This window comes from Centruroides vittatus, unplaced genomic scaffold, assembly GCF_030686945.1.
Source record: "Centruroides vittatus isolate TY-2023 unplaced genomic scaffold, ASM3068694v2 scaffold_861, whole genome shotgun sequence".
Lineage (NCBI taxonomy): Eukaryota > Metazoa > Arthropoda > Arachnida > Scorpiones > Buthidae > Centruroides > Centruroides vittatus.
Window position 1 is genome coordinate 8,890,750 of NW_027122718.1, and position 24,549 is coordinate 8,915,298.

A 24,549-nucleotide genomic window follows, 5' to 3' on the forward strand; every position below is an offset into this window, starting at 1 on the left:
TATCTTTGGAGAATTGGTCCACTGCTTCAAATACGTCCAAGAGATAACGTTAGTGTCCGCTCCAGTATCTAATTTGATTTTAGTGGGATTCCCATTTATTTCAATGACGTCTTCCCAGTGTTCATGCGTGACTTCGTTCAGCACAACAATTCTATCCAATAGACAATCTTCCTGATCTGAGATGACGGTGGAATTCGGATTATCAATTTAATTTATTTTCTTCGCCTTACATGCTGAAGAAAAATGGTTTTTCTTTTTGCATTTAAAACAAAATTTTCCAAAAGCTGGACAGTTTCCATACTCGTGTATAGTTAGGCATTTGTGGCATTTTTTATTCTTGGCGCTATTTTTATTCATCGTGTACGTATTCGATTTTTTCGGTTTATCTTTTTGTCTTGGAGACTGAGTTTTCATCTTACTCACTATTATTTCTGTTGCCCTAATTTTAGATAATTGGTGCTTCGATAATTCGGATGCTCTTGCCATGTCTATTGCTTTGGCCAATGTTAATGTCGGATCTTGCAGCATTTTTTGTCTGATGCTATCATCTTGTGTGCCTAAGACAATTCTATCTCTTATGAGAGATTCTGTTAGGGTGCCAAACTCACATCCTTGAGCCTTTGTACGTAGCTCTGTTACAAATTCGTCTACAGTTTGTCCTGGCTTCTGTACAAGTGAGAAAAATACATATCTACTATAGATAGTGTTCTTATACGGCTGGAAATGGTCCGTGAATTTGGCTAAGATTTCATCCACTGTCGGATTTGTGGCATTTTCCTCTAAATGGAAATTATTGTATATTTCTAAGCCTTTCTCTCCGATAATATGGAGCAGGATAGCTCTCTGCTGCGGAATACTTTTTGTAGGTAAATCTATAGCCGTTGCATAAATATCAAATCGCTGCTTCCATAAACTCCAATTTTCTGGATTTGACGTGTCCATTGAAAAAGGTTCTGGGGGAGTTAAATTATTCATCTTGCTTTTTAAATAAATTATAGATATAGTTCTTCCAGTTTAGAATAAGCGTTGTATTAATATAATAAGGAGACGTTTTGTCTGCCGCAGCGTCAACCTTTGAACTAAGTGTCTAATTTCGTCTTTAAGTTAGCGCACGTTCGTTAAGCCTCGTTTCCTTCCCTCGCTTAATTATCCGCTGCCACCATGTTTTAAGTGGTGCATTATGTTTAGGAACCGTTTATAAGGATCTTAAACCCTTGCGAGACTGATAAGCATAGGCACACTTACTTTAAATATTTTATTTTGGACTCTCTTGGCCCGAGCGACCTCCACTCTTACATTAGTCATGGACGTCTCCTCTTGCACGCTCCCTAGCGTGCCAGCTCCATAACAAAGACCAAAGAAAAGGAATGGCTAGTAGGCCTAAACTGTACAAACAAACAAAAATCAAATGTTGGACTTTGGAAAAATGTTTGAGACAAAACATTTGAGAAGGCTACTTGAGCTTAGCATGTCACTGTTATTACTATGTCAAACTCCTAAGCAAAAATCAAATCCCTGAGAAGTGATTAAAGGAAAAATTTCCCAGTCATATGATTTCCAATAATGATGATATTGACTGGCCACAAAAATCACAGGGCATCACACACTGATATCTTCTTATGGGGTTGGAAAGGAAAGTTTTCAGGTCTAAGCCAAAACCATTCATGAACAGTACACAGAAATTAAGTAAACAGGCTATTTTCATGGTATGAAGAAAATTCTTGAAGCAGTTAAATGCAACAACACTGGAATTAATAAATAAGTCATGTTTCTTTATGCAGCACTGTTCGATTGCTACACAACAAAGCATTTCTACATGAAGTGCTATCATGTAGCAAACTGTTTCTAAACATTTGCTGCAAGGGGGTCACTGCAGCAAAGATAAAGCAGCTTTTATGTCCACTACATGTATAAAGCAAAATGGACACTTTTATGTGTAATGTGATATTATGCTGTAAAAATAAAGTCAAAGTTACTCTTGATAAAAATATTATTTTTAGAAAATTTAAACCTTAATTTTTCCATGACTCATTCATCTAAAGAATAGGAAAATATTATATCATCTATATCTATTTATTTACTTAAACATAATTATTCATCTTCTATCTCTTTTCTTTGTTCACATTTTCAAAAAGAGAAATACTCAATTCTTTATATTTTGTTTTTTTGTTACCCTGTAGGTCTTTAACTAAAACACTACTTTTATTCTTTAATTCCAGTTACAGCTGAATTATGGCATCCATTTTTAGCTAAAGCAGAGAGTTTCTAGACAATAATGCAGTGCCATCTAGTGATAGTTGCTCATGACATCATTTTCACTACACTCTCATTACATAAAGAAATGCAGAGACACTTCATTAAACTGAAAAAGAGCACATCAAACATATGTTTCCAAAACATAGAAATATCAGATAATGTTACCTATGGTTCCAAAATGGTGGCTTGTCTCTGATTCCAGCAAATAGAAAAAAGGAAACAGTGGAGATGCACGTTCTAACCTAACCTATTCAAATAATTTTGTTGGTAATGATTATGGTAATTTATTAGAATAGGTTAGGTTAGGTTAGAATGTGCATCCCCACTGTTTCCTTTCTTCTATTTGCTGGAATCGGAGACGAGCCGCCATTTTGGGACCATAGGTAACATTAACCGAAATATCTAAACAAATTAAAGTTTACATTCTTTTGCAGCATTGATGGATTTTTGAAAAAGTGTTTTATAAAGAATGATTATATAACTTTAATGATATATATTAAAGTTATAATAAGTTATATATGGCATCAAATGAATTACATTTCAAAATACAGGTAGGCCTCCTACAACGTGGTACCTTTACAACGCATTTTCGCTCCAACATGGTTGGAAAAATGCAGAAATTTTCTTACAACGCGGTTTAGGGTATTTAGAAACAAATTATCTTTCACATAACAGAAAAATCGCAACGGATCACATAAGTGCAGTGGAACTTGATGAAACAAGCTCAGATCTTGAAATAAGGCCAGTCAAACATTCTTGAACAACTATAATAAGTGACGATGAGGACTGAATTTGAGCATAACATTATGTTTCTTTTTGATTTTGACTTGAAACCATAATCTTTTTAGTTTTTATATGATGTTGAATTTTATTTAAGCTTTTTATGTATTTAAATTTAAAAAATGATGAAAATGTTTCACCATAAAAGGCAGTTTTTCTCTTTTTAGAACTGAATCCCAGTTTTTGTATTAAGTTGGTGTCTCCTATAACGCAATTTCCCACAACGCGGTATTTTCGAGGAACGTATCTACCGCGTTGTAGGAGGCCTACCTGTATTAATCTATATTTCAGAATCTTTGAATTCAACAACTGTTTCAAATAAATAATAATCATATTCATATATTAAAATATATATTCACACATCAAATACTTTTTGTCTGTATTTTAGATAATCAATTAAACATTCAGTTCAAACACAATGAAAGGTCTGTTGTTGGTTGTGTTTGAACCTAATGTTTTATATTATTATTTAATCAGTTAATCTATGCCAAAAGTTATTACATATATAATTTCTTAACATCAAAATATACTCTAGTAACAATCTTAATGAACAAAAATATTTTTGACCTTAAGTTTGTAGAGGGGTTTCAAGTTGATATCACAAGTGATGTCATGAGCATGTGCAATTGTCTGGCATCATCTTTGTGGTTCATTTACATTTTATTTGTTTACGCATGCTTTAGCTGGAACTCATGTTTATTCATCGCAGATATCACTGTGGTGACTTCTTGTGTAATTGGGTGTAATGCTAGTTCACTCAAGAACAAAGGAATATCATTTTTTAAAATTCCTGGCATTATTTATCACCAAGAATCCAAAACCAACAAGTTTTCACGACAAAGGCAATCTGCAAGACTCTCAAGAATTAACTGGAAAAATTTCAATATGGATAAAGTAATTGTTAATACACAAGTCTGTCAGAAACATTTCATTTCAAGTAAGCAATAAATCAGATTACTAGTTATCAATAAATGATTATGATACTTGTGCAAAAGTTTATCTAAAGTGTGTACAAGTCGGTTGATAAATCCTTTTGTTATTACCGACAAAATAAAGTTAAAATTATTTAACAACTGCAGATTTTAGTTTAAATAGATATTGAAAGAAATAGTTAGAATACAATTATTTTGTTTTCTTAGTGTCTGTCTGCAATACGTATACGGTAAAGTTAATATTAAAGTGTTAAGCAAAGATAATTGCTTAGCAGATGAAGAATTAGAAATCATTTTGAATCAATTGTTCTTCCAATCTAATTTACGTAAATAAAAGTTTGTGTATTTTTTAAGATATAAATCAATAATTTCCATTGATCACTTACTAATTGCTAAGTTACTGTTGCCCACCAAAATAACTTAACATTTCTTTAAGAGACTACTTTTTACAATTTTTTTTTCATTAGTAACAAATAATCATTACATAGTAACCTTCCAAGTTGTTCTCAACACAAATTCCTTTTAATATTAATAATTTTATATATATTAATAACAATAATTTAATATTTATCATAAAAATATATTATTAAAAAAGATTTTTATCCAAAGAAAAACATTCTTCATTTTATGAGTCATCACCAAACTGGATGCCAACATGGGATTTGAGTGTAGCCACAACCCAACTGCATATCAGGAGTGTTATGAAAGAGCACATAATCAGGAGAAATCCAGCCACTTGTAAGATAGTTATGGGCCTCTACTTTGTAAGTTTTCACAAATGAAAGCTTACAAATTAAAGTAAGCGTAGTAATTTGTTGTCAAAACCAAATAATTTATGTCATCACCAAATTCTACTTTAGGTCACTACTCTTGATCTACAATGAAAATGCTGGCTTCGTATGGTTCGACACCTTGATGTAATGAAACTCTCTTCATATAAAATAGTATCTCATCCTGTCAGACTACAAGAATAGCCCACCAGAAAAGCATCTTTTTTAACTTTTTCCATGATATAAAAATACTGCAGTTCTATTATGTTTAAATAGGAAAAAAAACTGCTGCCAACCTGTCAAATAACAAACCATATGCAAGTTAAGCAAGCAGAAGCTAGACCACAAACATGGTGAAGGGGCAGAGCAAATGTACATTTTATCACATGACACGCAACCTCGAAACCTCTCCGTAGGTCGTCATCAGTCGAATGTTCAAAACATAGAATACACTTGAATGAAAAGAACATTCAAATATTTATTAAAATTAGTGATGTAACGAATAGTATATTTGACCTCAACCGAATACCGAATATTTGGCTAGGAGAGTGGCCGAATACCGAATATTCGGCCAGGAGCGTGGCCGAATGGCCGAATATTCGGCCAAACTATTCGGCTTGATTAACGCACGTACAAAAATTGGCACGAAAATTATGGCAAGGATCGCGCACCCTGCTCTCTATTTGCCCGCTGTCACTACGATTTTTTCTTCCAGTAGGTCTAAATTATTTAAATTAATTAATTAAATTATAATTATTAAAGTTAATATGAGATGGAGCTTAACGATACGCCCGACGTATGGTCTAGTTTCTGTCCAGTTGTGAAACAGTTCAAATATATTATTGGGGGTTTTCTATTTGTAAAGTTTTGTGATATTTTGTTGCTATCGTTTTTGTCAATATTTTTAAAATTAACATGATTTCAAATGTTATCTTTTGCATATAATGAAAAATGCTCGTTCTTTGTTTTATATATAAAATAAATTATATATTAGTTACTCATCTTCTAGAAATAGATAAATAATTCTTTCTTTAAATACAATAAGTTTCAATAAAACGTTTCGTAAATCATTTTAAAATATCGTGAAAAATATTAAAATATACGAGAATACGAATATAACGTAATTAACTACACAATGACATTAATGCCTGATACATTCTAACCTACACGCCATCAATGCCATAAGATATCGGGCTAGATAAAGGCTATATTATTATTTAATTTATTTAATCAAAATAATTTAATACTAGAGTTAGACGCTATTTCTTATTAACTTTAATAATTATAATTTAATGTTCAGCGTTAATAAAAGTTACCAAAATGATTAGTTTACTGTGTTTTTGTTATTTCTTACTCCTGTTTTCAGGTATTCGGCCGAATAGTGATTTAAATATTCGGTATTCAGCCGAATAGGCCGAATACTGGGTAGTAACCGAATATTCGTTACATCACTAATTAAAATGCATTAAAATTGTATATTTTAATGCATTTTAAGGTCTATTTTAAGGTGTAAAAATTTATTTCTGGTATTCCAGTTGCTAAAGTTACATTTGTTACCATTAAAAATGATCATGTGAGTTATATAGGCCTATATCTTCTATATTATATGCATGCATGCTTTAAGAATCATACTTAGAAAAGAAATCTAAAATACTCAAAAATCAATTTCAAACAGATCACCAAACAAAATAGGCTTAACAAAAGATTTAGCTTATAGTTGAATAAAATAGAAAAAAGTGATTTCAAAAACAAGAAATTACAATAAATTACCAGAACTTAAAAATGTGTACAAGACAGTGGTCAACGACTGATGGTCCACAAGAAAATTTTGGTAGTCCGCGTAGACATTTGGACATCGATCAACTCAAGATTAGGCATAGTATTACAAAAGAAATGCAAAAGGCTCGGTTGCTTTTTCTCACTCGTCAGTTTTAGATTCAAATAAAAAAAAAAAAAACACTGTCCAAATACAAAATGATTTTATAAATAATAAATGTCAAGAAATCAATAAATAAAAATCAACAATAAATAATGCTGCAAGTGTAATTGTCATGGTGGAAAAGAGCCAAGAATCTATAAACCTATTTCGAACAACCAGCAACAAACTTCACACTAATTTGTTATAATAAAACAAGTGAATTTCATATTAATAAAGTAAAATACAACTTTTACGATCGTCCTATATACATTTATATATCATATTTAAAAAATTCACGATAGCGGTCTACGGGATTCAAAACGGCGAGTTTAGTGGTCTGCGAAAGATTGGCAACCACCGGTATAAGATTTCCAAAAAAAATTTTACTGAAAAGATTTCCTGGATAAAATTAAAATTTACGATTCAAAAATTAAGCTTACCTTAAACATAAAAATCTGAGAAATTTCTAAAACCAAAACAAAAATTCGCATTTCACAAAAACTATGATTCTTAAAATTTTATTTTTAAATTTTTAAAAAAAGTTAATTTTAATTACACTAATTTAATGATTATAATTGTAAAATAGCAAATCATTCACATCAGGAAAAAAAAAAAAGAAAGAAAATTTAGGCCTAGTTTAGGTAAAGCCAAAATGAGATTTAAATTTAGTTTTTAGTAAAAAAAATGAACATATTTTGGTAATTATATAATAAAAAGTTGCTTCTTTTCGATTATTCATTAAAATTTCATTAAAAACAAATACATTTTTAAAATCAAATGGCTCCACACCTTGTATTTAAATACAGCAGTTTTTTTTTAAATTTGGTAATTGGTAAAACATCTAGAGATTTAGCAAGTGTATATAAGAAAATAATAAATATATATATATATTATGTAAAATACAATAAATAAAAGAAATTAAAAATAAATATGTGTAAAATATAAAATAAAACACATTTAAATGGTGTAGAAATGAGTGAATTAGTCTAAATAAGTTAAATATTATCACCAATGCTCTCATTTTCCCCCCCCTTTAGACATTGATACAATCTATATTTAGCCTTAAACAAACTTACTGAAGTTTTTTTAAAGCATTAACCTACCAATTACACCATTAAACATTAAAATTCGAAGGAAAATAAAAGCTGATGCGTGATCCAATAGTTAATTATAACGAATCTTTCTTATTATTTTTCATTAAGTTAAGCCTTATTAATGGTTTCGGACCGGCAAACTTTGAAATGTTTAAATTACACAGGAAAGTGATCGATTTTATTGTTATTTACGCGTAATATGGGGATATTACGTAATTTTTATTGTTATATTCGACTAGTTTAGTATATAATAAGAAATACCTTATCCCGTTGTCATGATACTTTTTTGTTTCCTTTTCTACTTCCAGCTGACATCCGGTCTAACATGGCGGTCGCGACAGAAGAACATCATCATCGCTCGTCACTTAGCAACGGGGACGCCATAGAAGCAACAAGGGTCGATTGCTCGTTTTATTCATAATAAATTAAGTATGCGGGTAATTAATACTAAATAGGATAACGTCTACACTAGCGTACTTTCTGATCGGATCGCGTTTATTATTGATTTCTTTTCGTTGTAGATTATTAATACATGCAAAAAAAATTGTTTTGTTTTTTTTAATTATTTTCTTGTTTTTTATAAATTTTAAAAATAGTTACGAAGTCGCTTCTCGTTGTCACCCGTACCGTCGCCTTTTGTTTCTGAACGCATTGTATCGAGCTTGGAATTAATTTTGAAAAATAAATTAATTAATTTAATACGTTTAATTGAATTTTTCTTTTATGTCATTTAATTATTTTAAAAGTTTATGAAATTATTTACGTCATAAATTCGTAACTGCCATATTTTTTTTTAAAGTGCAGCCAGTTTGTTACACAAAAACGTCATTTATTAAAAAAAAAATTAATATTTTATATTATTCTTTATTTATTTTACATAAAATTTAAACGTCTTTATTTCAAAATGAATTGTTTCGTTACATTTAAAAAATAAATTTAAAAATAATAATATGTAGGTCACGTGATAATTACGCTCCATCGTGTACCATTTAGAGACGAGAATTACGTAACGATTTGTTTATCTCTAAAATGTAATCGGAGACACGTTTATGGATTTAAAACGCCATTTTAGACAGTCGCGCTTCGAATGTGTCTAGTTTGATTATTACATTATTCGTACCAAATAAAACTCTCACATTATCAAACGCTAAGACTTTAAAACAAAGGTTTTGTTTTGCAGATTGTCCATTGTTCTCTGCTTTTAATCTGTTTAAACGATACAATACAAAGATAGCTCAAAGAATAAAAGCGTAGGAAAAATTACAAGACAATTAAAATTATAATACAGCGCGTTTCAATAAGATTTGACACTTCTGAAAATTTTTCCTCGGCAATTATAAGAGTTGGTAACATGAAACTTGCAATACAGGAAAGAAAAATTCTGTTTTTACAGTATACACCGATTCAATATACGCATTACTTCATTTATATTTTACTGTTTTCGCACTATTTTCAGTCCTTATGTGAGAATTCGGTCAACTCTATCGTGGCACAGCCGGATGGTGAGAGGTCGCGACTGGGACAGACCGCCCATAAAAAATTCTTGGGATTTTTCGATCGCCCAGATTCCATCTCACCAAAACAGTATACTGACGCCTTAACCGCTTCGGCCACCTGCCTGGCCTCTAAGCATACCTCTGGTTACATGGAAAACGTCTAACCGATAATAACAAACACGAAACACCATATCCCATGTGGCAGTACACAATGCCTCATTTATTCGAATCTTCAGTTCAGTCAAATCAGGAGGCAGTGGTGGTAAAACACAAGGCTTTTCACGTAGCCCAAAAAAAGAAATTCACAAGGAGTAAGATTGGAGATCTAGGGGGCCAACGTAGAAGAGCCATTATTTCTGGACGGCCAATACATCTTTCTGTAAGAATGTTATTCAGATTAGCTTGTACCTCCACATGGTAAATCATATCTGCATATGCTCCATCTTGCTGAAAAATAAAGTCCGCAAACTCCTCCTCTTGAAGTTGGAGCATCAGCCACATCTGTAGTATTTGTAGGTACAGACGTTATTCCAGTGACAATGTCTTTCGCAAAGAAAAACGACACTCTGATCTTGATCACAAGATAAATGTGCTTTATATGATATCCTATAAACTTATAAAGCACATTTATCTTGCGAAACTTTGGTAGCTGCTCAATTCTCTGGTGATCACCATATCGTTCCTAGTAATTTGTCGTCTTATAATAAACTGATAGAGCGTAAAATCTTTTCGAAACACGTTGTACTGTACATGTCATTAATGTATGAGGTATATCTCTGTATATTTCTTATTGTTATTAGAGTCATTGGAATCATGCTCGACGTTCCAAACGCCATTGTCAAACTTCTAGGCTTACAGGATGGCGGCGCTCAACGTTCACGTTTAAGAGATGAAAACTTCGGCCGCAACCTCTCTATTAACTCTCCAGAGGTAGTGTTAATAAACTATCAAGGATACCGGGAATTTCCCCAAAAAGTTCTCCCGAAGAAAAATTTCTGAAGTCAACACTTTGCATGGGGATCCCTAATTCAAATTTTCTTGGGATCTATGACGCTATAACGCGCCACTACTGCTGCCCCATTGTGGACCTGGCGAAGCTCACAATGGGATTGAAAAAAGTTCTTAGTGTCTACAGGACAGAGCGAGACAGACGGAAACAAACGTAAATTAGCAGGATGAAAATAATTCGGATTACAATTTCTCATGAGGAAAAGGAAAAAACTAAAAAAAAAAAAAAAAAGAATAAACAATTCCTCGTTTATTTTTCAAAACACTTCCGAACAATTTTTGATAAATAATTGAAATTCCGCACAGTTCGGAAAAATGGCAAGAGGACATATTAAGAAAACGCGTTATACATTTGCATACACTTTTCTCTCTCCGGCATGCAAATTTTAGAAAATGTAATTTACTACGCGAGCAATGAATATAAAGCACCTCCCGAAGTACAGTATAAATTTAAGAAGAAAATTTATACTGCACTTTTAAAGCAAAAGTCATGCTGTACAGTACATTGCCATTTCACCAGCAAGTGTTTCGAAGCCATTTTTACTTTCCGGTTGTTATATATGACAGAGGGAAAGTATGACAATCGGTCAAAAAATGACTCCCCAAGATATTTTTACATTTTTGGACTTAGAACACCTTGAAACGTCAAAAAATTCGGGAGTAATATCTGTATGTATGGATGGATGTTACTCTGTGGGGGCACGACTTTGTTTACCATCTTTAAAGCTCCTGTGCATTTTGTCGAAAATCCGACATTTTGCAGGAAAGTTAGTGTATTAGGGGATTGATGCTATTTAAATTTTGGTGATGAAGATCATGGGGGTCATATGTATCTCCAGTAGGATCGGACTTAATGACGATTTTACTCATTAGCATTTACAATATTTTTATAAAACCCATCCCTACCCTCAAAATTAAGCTTTTTGCCATTTTATAATAAATATATATTTTATTAAAAAAACTTTTTATAACATAGTTCCATCAAAATGTTAATTGTTGCCGGGAAAGTTGAGCAACTCGTTGATGGTTTACTTTTAAGAAGGGATTATTGTCCTTTGCAGTTGATGCTGACACATACCAAAATGAATGTCTGAAGAAAATCCTAATCCCTTTTTTAACAGGCATCATCAAAATAACGATTTCCTTTGATCTGACAAATGTTCCTCTCACTACGCAAATTCAACCGTGGAGTTCCTGAAAGCCAAAATATTCCTTCTGTACCCAAAAAACGTAATCCACCAAATCCGCCACAATGCCGGCAAACTAAGAATCTCTCTGGATATTTGGCACAAAATATTATACGAGAAAGGTTGACGAGCAAGAAATATAACAAAACCGATCCCAAGAATCAGATTTTCGCTTTGAACGACTCGTGTTATTAATATAATTATTTAAATATACAGGGTGTAGACACGTGCAGGTGCAAACATTGAAGCATTGCAGCACGCCATAACGCGTGTCCAAATTAGAAAATGTACCGTAATTGTGTATTTCTATTGCGATTTATGCAGAGGTAACATTCTGGATTGCACGAACAAAGATTCGCAAAATTAAAACCAATTCTACATAGATATATACTGTATGTATTTATGTATTGTTTCAGCAATATGAAATTAGTCAATACTGTGATAATACATCTACATAAAATAAGCTGAAAAATTAAGAAAGGTTCTTCAAGAATTAGCATAAATAATACAAAATTAAATGAAGTTTATAAGGATTGCATGAGAAAAAAAGTTTCTAAAAATATTATACAAATAGATTTCATTACTTTTAAATATTCATTGTAATTTTTTTTAATGGTTATTGACATTATTTAGTAATACAATTTTAAACTGAATCATCATCTATGTTGCTGACTTGCATTTTATATCAAATAATAATCATATACAATTACAATATGCAACTAAAAGATCTTTTATAAAAATAGTGAAAATATTAGGAAATGCTTAATAATTTCAAAAAAATATCAATTTATATTATCTTCCTTTCTTAATTTTAACGAAATAAATGTTATTGTGTAATAAAAAGTTATATCGTTCTTTTTTTTTTAGCAATTGTGGAATTATTGCATCAAAAATTTATATCATCATCAAATAATTATTGTATTTTCAAACAGTTTTTATGTATGTGTATATATGTATTTATTTATTTTGAAATTTTTCAAACTGTCATTCAACAAAAAATAAAAAAAAATCAAATTTACCATTTTTACATAAAGTTTCTAATTTCTACAATTCAATTGTTTCAGACAGCTGGAAAATTTGTTGTAACTTTTAGAGGAAAGAACAAGAAAAAAAACTGAAAAGAAAATAATATAAAAACAATTATTCTAATTAAATAGATTACAAAATTGAGAAAAATTTAGATTGCAAGCCATAAAAAATTGTCCATTTTCATCTAATTTCCCTCTCTCTTGTTTAATGATAAACCAAAGTGCTTTTTTTTTCACTAATAAAAATATGACAATTTTATGTTTCGTCCAATATGAATGGAAAATTAGAATGCTGATGAATTATGTTATGTTAGAATAAAAATTATCTTCATTTTCTTTGTTGACCATAAGAACATAAAACTTACTGATATAATTAAAAATTCTTTAAAGTTCATCTGCATTTCTCAAAACTTATGAATTACAAAAACCACTACGGTTAAACCTGATAAAGCTCATGCTATAGATCCCAAGTGGGAGTTAACTGTTAAACACAATGTAGATGATACAATGAATCAGCGTAAAGAAAGATTTATTGGTGCAAGGCATAACACAAAAACATGGCATTACAGCTACGTGTTATGATCCTGATTACCATGACATACTCGCCTGTGACATCACAGACTACATTGTATATCTTGTTGGCACTGATGTAATGCACAAGTAATGAATCAATATAGAGACTGCATATCTAGATGGGAAACTAAAGGAGAACATTTATGTTGAAATTTAAGATATTCTCAAGGAAAGCCTGGAAACTCATGTGTAACTTACACAGCCTAAAATAAAGATGTTGTACATGCTTCAATGAAATGTATGAATACTTGGTAAAGTCAGGTTCATCAAACAAAATGGAAATGATTCAAGTGTTTTTTTTGTCATTATGAGTGGTTTATGAGCTTGTAGCTGTATACATTGCGATTTCAAAAATATTTCCTGCCAATAAGCATACCATGAAAATGTTAAAAGACAAACATGAACAGATCTCTTGGTGAGCCAACTTTGCTTGGTGTCAAAGTGCTAAGGAACAACAATGGCACATATGGTTACATCAAATGTTTATTGAAACAGTTTAACACGTTAAAATGTAAACCAGCAAACTTTTCTATTGTGCCAGGTATAGTGTTAAACAAAGATGATAGCCTGGTGACTGAAAATAAAAAGGAACACATGATAGGTATGCAATGTAAGGAACTTGTGGGATCCATAAAGTATCTAGTTTGTACCACTATACTGGACTTGGCACATAGGCAGAGCTAGGGCAGGGTGGTGGGAGTCATCCGTGTAGGGGTGACACCCAGTAGGCCTGTACCTAAAAAAAAAAAAAGGGTCAACTGCTTGCCTCCCATCACAGTTTCTTCACTACGAGGAGATGCACATGAGCGCTCGCACCAGCTAAAAATCTTACTATGATTTATACTATAAATCTAAACTCGTACGTTGCAACATCGCATGTTCAATATAGCATTCAAGTTGCTCGAGTGCGAAGATATTACAATTCAACAGTGTTTTATAAAAGACTTAAAAAGGGTGACACCACGATATCCGCACCGGGTGTCACCCATGCTAACTACACCACTGACTTGGCATATGTTATGGCCATGTTGGAGAGATTCTTTGAAAATCCCAGAATACAATACTGAGTACCTGCAGGCAGGGCTTTGGAGCTACAGCTAGTCAGAGCCAAAGCCTGCATATGGTAAATGGTGAAACTCCATTGTAAGTATGGTCACTCAATGATATCAGCATCCCTACTACTGGGTGTGTAGACACTTGTTCATTACCATATTGACCATCATTAACTTTTGAAAACAAAAACTTTTTTTTAACTGAGAAGTTTTTTCTACCAGTAGGATGTTTTATCTGTATGTTTGCAAGCTGTATAAGTGTTTTCAACTCCTGGAAAGTGATTATATCGATTTCCCAGGAAAAAGAAAGGTAAATGATTGTGATCATACAGCAATTCCTACATTTAGTTAAATTATAATTTATCATAATGTTGAAATTTAAATTATAATGATATAAGAAAGTATTCATAAACATTTTCATACATATAATTAGACCAAACATATTTCTACCATTATACACAGTATTTAGATCTTAATTACTAAGCCTAAGAGATTTTAAGAAAATTTGATAATTATTAAACTTGTTTTATAAAGAATTGTAAATGCTAATAACGAGTAAAATCAACGTTAGATCCGACCCTGTTGGAGATATATACGACCTATTATCTCCCCACCTCCTTGACCTTTAACTACCAAAATTTTATAGCATGTATAAGGTGTATTAATTGATTGTTTCTAAATAAGATAGTTGTTTTTATCTGTATATGAAATTATCCTAATTAATTTGCTAAAAATATAGATAAAATATAAAATTATGTCAGTAAATGTTATGTGAATAATAATCATGTATTTATTTTTGTTGCATGTTCTTTACAAATGTGAACTTTGGGTAACAGCATGAAAAAATCCTAAATTAGTTAAATAAAATTCTGAAACTCAGGAATATAGTTGTAACTTTATTAATTATATTGTAAAATTGTATTATAATTGTATTCATGATCATCTGCAGGGAGAGCAAACAGGGCAGTTGCTTCCCAGGATCAAGTAAAAAATTCCACAAATAATTATAATAAAAGTGATTAAGATATGTAACCTTATACCTTCAACCACAGAATGCTTTGTCTTTTTGTATTGATGCAATACTGTATTCTATAATCTACTTACAGGAAAACAAACCAAAAATTTATTAAAAGCTTTGCACCCCTGGAAAATTTTCTGTGGATGCCCATGAATTAAACAAATATACTGTATGTAACTTTAATTAATAAATGATATAGAAGTTTTAACTTTGCTATCCAGATATGCCTTTCTTTTCAGTATAATTGCATTTTTTAATATTGAAGACTTTATTATATAGCATGCAAACATTAAATAAACGTATCCTCATTAGGATGATATCTATTATAAAAGAAACAAAATAAATAAAAACTATGCTAACAATGATCAGTATAATCTGGTAATGAGTGAGTTTTTATGCAACCACTACTGGGGGCATTGATATAATCAAGCAACCAAATTTACAATAGAGTTTCACTGCTTATCATATACATGCTTTGGTCAGCTTCCATTTTTTTTTTTTGCTGGAGCTGGAGCACGAGTCGCACTCTTAATTAGCTGTACTAATTAGTGCACAGGTGTGCATGTTAAACCAAAAAACACAGATAATCCAAAGTAACCTTCTTAAACTATAAAAAACTATTCAGGGGTTTTAAATGAAGTATAGTATACATACAGCTCAACTCCATTATAATACAATGCACGTGCGAGTCCCAAGTTTCATAAGCTGAAATGTATATTTAGTCAATGAGCATAAAATGTTGATATTTTCTATTTTCAAAAATATTGTGTAGAAATTTAAATTTTACATTTTCTTATATTTTTTCCAAATTAATTTTAGGGCTAGTGGGATATTTTTTTCAAATCTGCTGTTTATAGCACCAACTTTGTCTACTGCAAAGTAATATTCTAGGGCTAATGACCCACTTCACTTCTGTCCTTTAGAACTGACAGTTGAGGGAGGAAAGAAAAGTTGAATGTTTCTTACAATACTGTGAGCTTCCAATTACAGGGAAGATCTTTAGTCCCATGTCAAGAGGATAAGGGCATAATTCATATGTGGGTGATGGTGATGAAGACACTGATGCTAGACACCTTTACAAAATCCCATTTATTCAAAATGAAAGATTTGCTTACATATTTTAGTACAAAGATTCTTTCCACAAATGGCAATCGTTGACAAGAGAGTTCATTCAGATAGCCATTGACGGTTTGTCCCGAATGGATATCTGATGGTGGCCCAGAGGGAGTGATGAGATGGGTTCAGCAGGTGGGTGAACAAGACGTGGCGTACACTGGACAGAGAAGATGAGGCAATGAGAGGAACTTGGGTAATACCGATGTCGCTCGAGAAAAAGGGTGACACATCTGAGCTGGCAGCACAAACCAGAAAAACTGCAATTTGACCTCGAAATCTGGGTTTTATATAAGATTTCTGTCCTCAATCACCCACTCCGATTGGTCATTTTTCCTCATCCTCTCTCTCCAAGTGGTCGATCACTCATTACTATGTCTAATGGGATCCCAACTTAAATCGCAGGAGAGGTCAGAATTGAAGTTTAATTTGATCTCCAACCAGAGATGATCGATCTTAGGACTTACATTCCTTTTTTGTTTACAAAATTCACATCACATTTTCAAACAAAGAAATGTTATGTTTAGCATATATTTTTTTTTCTTTAAAAAATATTTTAATGCAAATTTTAGTACAGGTTTGGACTTGTCCAGAGCCTCACAATACTTTTCATAGTCATTTTATAGTAATTCTAATATTTTGACAATGCATGGATAATCCACACACAGATAATTGGCAGTTTGGTGTATTCTTTAATTCTTGGCTCCAGCTCTAGTTTTTTTAATAGGCATAGGTGTTAATTTCTTCAGCTATTCTCTATTAATTTTTGAAGTTATCTTGTAAACATTTTAAAAATAACTCCCGAGAAATGTAATGCTTACTAGTAAACCAAAAACACCTTAAAATTGCATTAATTACATTTATTTCTCGTTCTATTCGAACGCAACCATCATTTGTTTTGTAAGTTTATTCTGAAGAAGGTTGGTTAAATACGACTGAAAATATTAGAAATTAAAGTGATTAATGCAATTTTTAAGGTACTTTTTGGAGCGTTTTACATTTTAAAAATTTTGTAAATCTAACCAATGAACCTCTAACAGCTTACGTTTCTGATATGCTACCAGAGATGTATTCTTGACACATCCTGTTTATTTTTTCAGAATTAAACAAAACTCTTTTTAATGTTTATCAACTGTAATCAATAATACTTTAATATAGACAATATTTTAGCTTTTAAATAATAATTAAAATGTTATAACATTAATTTTGTCATAATCTTTCTAATATAAGCGGGGAATTGTAAAGACAAACAACCACTTTTCAATAGGGAAGAACTAGTGAATAATAGTTATATTAGTTAATTGTTTATTGGTATCTATTTTTCTTTTCTATAATTTCCTGCCTTCTTGTTTCTCTAGCATTCATTTAAAATAATTATCTTGTCCATATCCACAGCCAAAATCACAAAATCTATTTCTATTGTTTATAAAAAATATATATAAAGCATTAGAAACAAATTATAAATAAAAGTAACAAAATAAAATGGTTGAATAATACATTCCTATCTCAAACAATTGCACTTAAAAGTTAAACATTTGGCTGCAGACAGAACCAGGAAATTCAACCTGGAGTAGAGCCAGAGCCATGATCAGGACCTTGCTCCGAAGCCCTACCTACATGATCAATAAACAAAGTCTTGAGGATTAACCCTGCATCTAATATTTTGACTTTTTGACAAACATGCTAAACTGGTAATCACCAGGATTTTGGTCTAAAAAAAAAAAAAAAAAAGAAGTGTGTGATTCTGGGAGGCTGAATTTTATGTCTTGATAATTGGCATTCATGAAAGCCACTGGATTGAGCAACTCTGGAATGAGATGTTTGTCAAAAACAAAGCAGAGTAAGTGAAGGTAGTGATACTGAGCACTGTAGTTGATTGCACGAGCCTCCAACGGTCACATGGAAAAGCAAGCATTTTCATATATGTCTGTTTGTTGCAAGAAGTACAGTGGAAGTAAGTTTGTACACACAAAGAGAATACTGTGCTTTGGCACAAATGTTGACAAACAGTTCATCCCCCATGCACCAATCAGGAGATTATTGATATTTGTGCAGCATTTTATAGAGCAGGTGGAACTAGTGTTACTGTTTTTATATATTGTCTCACTTGTCAGTTTTGTTTTCTTTGTATGTGGTTCAGTTATGTAAGCCTTGTGTTTGATGCATTAATTAATTAAACTATTCTTTTGAGCTTAAAATCAAGTTCATATCTTTATTTTCCACTATAACTCTACACAATATTATTGTCCTAATGAATAGCACAATTTACTTTTACAAAGTTTTCATATAAGAGTAAAAATTCTGATCTTGAAAACACAAAATATATTGAATTATAGTAAGAATTTATATTTATAGTTTAATAACTTAATTAGACTAAATAAATTATATCATATCACATGGCATTCAGTTTAGTTAGATTTAACATTTTAATGATAAGGTCATATAAATGTTACATTATTTACTCTTTTCAGATACATGTAAAACATGTTCAATACTTTCTATATAATTTTTACAATGGATAAATTAAATATTTTTAAATATCCAAAATGTATTTCTTTCTTAAAATTATTATATACACAAACCTCTGATGAAATTAATAATTTCAAGAAACTCAAAGCTAATTTGAAAATGATTTGATGAATAGAAACCTTGAAACTGTTGCTTACGTATCAAATTTGAGTCATTTTAAGGTAATACTGTTACTTAAATAATGAGTGGAGAATTAGAAATTATTATTTTTTTATATAACAAACTATTTAAAAATTTCGAATTTCATTTTATTGTCAAGTTAAAGTTAAGCTGACACTTATCAAGAAGTAAAAAAAAACTTATATAAAGTAGGGGAAAAAAGATATATACAGTTGACTCCGCATAAGTCGACACCCTGATAACTCGACATTCGTCAGTTTTCTGTGGTCCCGGCCGACTTACGTAAGCAATAATGTTATTAATGTTAAAAAACTCTGTTTACTCGACATCGTTTAACTCGTCACCACTGGATAAATCAACATACTTTTTCTGTTTCACACTTTTTAGAATTCTGATAAGTTGACTCCCCCCTGAAAAATGAGTTCACACCACACAGCTTATTGTACGGTGTGAACTCATTTTTTCAGAAGGGGAGTCGACTTATCAGATGTCTAAAAAGTGTGAAACAGAAAAAGTATGTTGATTTATCCAGTGGTGACGAGTTAAACGATGTCGAGTAAACAGAGTTTTTTAACATTAATAACATTATTGCCTATGTAAGTCGGCCGGGACTACAGAATACTGACTAATTAACCTACGGTGTCGAGTTATCCGGGTGTCAACTTATGCGGAGTCGACTGTATATATATAATGACTAGGAAAAAATATACATATTCAAATAACAAATTCTAGATATCTGTAAAGTGTAGTAATGAATTTTTGTCTGATGTCATATAAATAAAAAATTTAACAAAGGCTATTTATTTTAACTTCAGTGTCAAATTTTCAGAATTTTTCCATGCTATCTACAGTATAAAATCTAGAAAGTTATATATCATAAATAAATCAGTCAATTCTGAGATGTATATTTATATTTTGGAAGCAATTGTCATTCTAATATTTAAGAATTACTTGGAGATAAGCAAGTTATTTTCCAGCACGCACCTAAAACTTGCACAAAATTATATTCTACTAGTAAACATAAGTGTTCCTAATATTATGACACAAAAATAAGTTAAACATTTCTACTCACAAGAAAAAATATATTTGAATATTTCTTTAATTTCATACTTCAAGATCATTCTTCTAATCAAAATTTTTTTAAATTAAAAGCAGCTGAAATCAAATTAATTACTTTTTTACCGTTTTTTTAAATCTTTATAATTGCTACTTATTTACTCTTAAGAATTCAGAAATTATTTTTCAATAATTGTATGTTAGTAAACGTTAGGAACTCTAATTTATAAACTACAATGAAAGGGACAGAAGTGTTTTTATACACAATATCACAGATTTTTGTGGCTATAGGCATCGTACCTGAACAATATCACTATTAAAACCAAGATGTAAAAACATCAAAAGTAAAAGTGGGAAGTAAATTTGAAAATCTTTCTATTTTAATTATCTCTTATCAAGGATTATCAAAAAGCGTATACTGAAGTTGAAAAAACTTCAACAATTTGATTATCCATATAATAACTCTACATACTACGTTAATTTTCATAAGTAAACATTTTTATAATTGTTTATTATTATAACAACATTGCTTTAATGTGCAATGTTATCACTAAAAGAATAGAAATACTAGTGCAATTATTATGCTGCCGCTATTTGACCACTATAAATGGGCTTGTTTTGTAAAGAAGTTGACCGAGAAAGATGTGAGGTAGACACATTACTAGTATGGATTACCCATTAAGAAAATCAGAAAGACTAACATTTGAATCTAGATCTCATTTGACAGTACTATGTAAGCATCTGCCTGACATTAGTAGGAAATAAATTAAGTAACGAATTCTAGAATTTGAATAAAGTGAAAGAGGACAATGATAAAAAAAAATGGATGAAAACAACTCATATCACACATTAAATATTCAGTAACAGATTGTTGTTCTTATTTTTTTTTTTGTTGTCAAATATAAAATGTTTATTATGTTCAAGAAAACAGAGTAAGTGTGATGAGGGATACAAGAAATAATAAATTCATACAATAAAATTTCTTACTCCAAAATTATCTATTTTGTTAAATATTTTCAATAATGTATGACAATGTATGTAAAACAAGACACATACTTGAAGATTTGAATATAACGCCATAAGTACCGTATTTTACGGACTATAAGACACCTTAATTTTTAAGCAATTTTTAAAAAAAATACCTATAAGACGCTACGGACTATAAGACGCACCTGAAGTTTGGAGGCAATTTTTCGAAGAAAAAAGTGCGTCTTATAGTCCGTAAAATACGGTATTTAGCAATATGCATTTGAATAAAACTGTAGACGAATAATCTCACCTCGTCATTCGTTATTTATAATGAATTCTTATATGTGCATAATAATTTTAGATTAAAAACTGGTAGCATAAATCACTTAAAAAACAAATTAGCACAAAATATAAATCATGTTTCATAAATTTTAAATTATAAGTAATGGTTAAAATGAACTAAAACACTTACTTTGTAACTGAAATAATATCCAGTGAGCAAATAAGCTAAAAGATGATAACTGTTACAGTTCCAATAAATTATAGGTTAATAAACTTTTTTATTTGTTACTATTTATTTAAACAGTGAGATTTTTAATTAGTTGTATATAGTTCACTTAGACAGCCATAAACATCATCAGTATCCAACAGAACAGTTGAACAACAAACCTATATCATTAGTTTATTTATTAACTCTTTTTTTTACATACACAAGATTTATATTTTCAAAGAGATGAATCTTCTTTGGATCATTATAAACAATATCTTTCATTGGTTCCTTTGGTTTTAAAGTAATAATAAATGCTATTACTTATTCTTGATTTCAGAAGAAAATAATATAGCTCAACAATTCTTATAATTTAAAAAAAAAAAAAAACAAATATTAATACTTAAATAGGATGAAATTCCAGTTATAGCATTATTAAATCTAGAATAACATCAAGTTATAGCAACAGTATAAAATATTATACTTATAAAGAAACTTTACAATGTCAGATAACTCTAAATCATAGCAAAAACTTTTATATCTTTATTTCATTATACTATTATATAATATAATTTAAAAACTATTTTGATTAGTTCCAGTTCTTTATATATATATATATAGAATACTAATTTTAAAAATTGTGCAAAAGTAAATTTAGAATTATCTGATTTTGCAAAGCAAACATTTTAATATAAAATAAATAATATTTGATAATTCTAACAAAATAAATATTTTTCTCTCTCAAAAATAATAAAAGATTTATATTTTTCTTTCACATCTGAAAGATAACAAAGATTATATATCAAATTTTAAAACTTAAAAGTTTTACAAATTTGCTAACAAATTTTAATAAAAGAATTATAAAATCAATCACATTATTATTATTATTATATCATCATAAAACATTCCACATTACTTTCTACAAACAATTTTAATATGGAAAATTACATGTCATAAGTGTGAAAACTATTCATGTATTTATATTTATCATTTTTAAAACCTTCTAGTTAATGTATATTGCTCACTTCAAAACTTTCTAAAATTTTTTCTTGATATAATCATGATTTGAAAATACATGGTATATAATTCTATTTAGTAAAATTTATTTATTAAAATAAATTTTAATATTTTATTAAGCCATTTGTTTAATTATTTCAAATAGAAATATTATAAATAACAAGTAAACAACTTCCAAAACCATCATCAACATATTAAGAATTGTGCATGTCTATCTTTAAATAAAAAAATAGTTGCAAAGGCACTGTGCATTTATAATTTCTATAATTATGACTACATAAATATACTTAGCTTGATTTTTTTTTAATATTTTACAAATAAGTTCTCTGGCCCACTTTCATTGTACATCCAGATGCACTTGAAATTTGATATGGAGTACTATCAGAAAAATTAACTAAAGTGTTTTTATCACTTGAAAGGTGAGATGTAGAATTTGAAAATGAATTAGATTGCATAGATTCGCCGGATACATCACCATCATAAAACACTGATTTAGACAAAGAATGATAATGTCCAGAATCGGCAGAAGGTCGGATTCCCAAGGGCACTTTTGCAACAGAAGCCATTGTATTTTTGTCGCATTCTGTGTAAAATGCAGAATTTCCGAGTCGGATGACATGATCGTTGGGAATAATTTCGACAACCGAAGACGATACATCTGAATTTTTCATTCTTAATTCCTCTTCTTGTTGCTTTTGTTTAGAATAGCACGAAGAGCATAAATAATTAGTAGCCGCAGTTCCATACATGTTACATCCAGGATTAACACATTGTGAGGAAGAATATGTATCTCTAAACCCAGTAGTAAGGAACTCATTTCCTTGTTTTGCCTTTAATTCTTTTTCTTGAACAAATCGGGAGCGTGCAGAAATTAAATAATTTTTTATCATTTCTTCTGATACTCGTGTTGTTTTTCTGTGTGTAGTATAGCTGCAATTATATGTTGAGAATTAAGGCAATCCTGTTCACAGTTTATCTTTGGTGAAGGTTCGTTTAAATTTCTTTTATTTTTCAGTTCTTCAGAATTCTGTTTGAAGTTCTCAGAATCATTTTTAAATGAACCTGCTCTACGCGTAATATTTCCAAAATTCTTTAGTTTCTTGCTCATACTTTTACCAATACTGCCAAACTGTTTTGCTACTGTTTGTAGCTGACGTGCTGCTTTGCTTTTTTGTTGATAAATATTATTACTGCTTTCATTATAATTATCACATATTTCAGAAAAATACTTCTTCTCTTCAGAATAGCTATTGTTTAGATTCGATATTTCATTCTGAGATTCTGATATAATTTGTCCATATGATGGAATAGAAATTTCAATAACATCAAGATATTCACTTAGTAGTCCAACTTTATCTTTATCCAGTAATGTCAACTTTGATATTATCCATGGATCATTCTCATCATGACTCCACTGCACATCTGGTCCAGGATCAACTCCAAACTGAAGAGGTAATAATTTATGCTCTACATCACAGAGTGGTATGGCAGCTAATAAATAAAAAATGTTTTATTAAAATCATGAGTAATAAATAACTAAAAAATTATGAACAGTTCAAAATAAAAAATTTGTTATCTGATCACAAAGGTTTTATTTTTTTTTGTTTGAACTATTTGGAAGTCTAATCAATTTAATTAGTTTTTTACTTTATTGATGAGTTTTGAGTTTTTTTAAAAAGTAAGCAAATATATAGATATATTTTATTTCTACATAATTTGGTTACTGTAGCTTTTAGTTAACAATTCAAAAATGCTAGATATATCCATAGCCATTCAAGTTAAAATGATTATAAACCCAAGAAACCATAATTTTTTTTATATGTAAATTCAAAAGAAACTTGTTTCGTAACTGATTTTTTAAATAAATAAATAAATACAGCTCAAAGCAAAAAAATTCTTAATGTATCATGCATTTCATGAATCTTGGCCGAGCTGCTGCGATATGTAAAGGATGTCCCATTAACAATGTCAAATGTAAATTGCATACCGTTAGCATGGGGGTTGGTCATATCTTGTGTTTATGTGAATAATCCCTGACCTCAAGATAGAGATTCGACATGTTATTGGCAAAATGGGCCTGAATTAGGTGGTAGTGTCATAAAAGCAATTTTGTGAAAAGAGCATATGTATGCTGCCAGAATCATGG

The 24,549-nt window shown here is 30.4% G+C and overlaps 2 protein-coding genes across 2 annotated transcripts in view; both read right to left on the reverse strand.

Moving 5' to 3' along the window:
- Window positions 1–8,314, reverse strand: part of LOC136989959 (transcriptional repressor p66-beta-like) — a 36,442-nt gene extending 28,128 nt beyond the window's left edge. The window contains exon 1 of the mRNA XM_067288267.1: window positions 8,012–8,314. The gene's annotated coding sequence lies outside the window, so the exon portion shown is untranslated. The remainder of the gene's footprint in view (window positions 1–8,011) is intronic.
- A 13,257-nt stretch (window positions 8,315–21,571) lies between these two features.
- The window catches only part of LOC136989955 (OTU domain-containing protein 7B-like), a 30,432-nt gene continuing 27,454 nt past the window's right edge, over window positions 21,572–24,549 (reverse strand). The window contains 2 exon segments of the mRNA XM_067288264.1: window positions 21,572–23,301; window positions 23,304–23,894. Of these exon segments, the coding sequence (XP_067144365.1) occupies window positions 22,715–23,301; window positions 23,304–23,894 (1,178 nt within the window). The 3' untranslated portion in view covers window positions 21,572–22,714.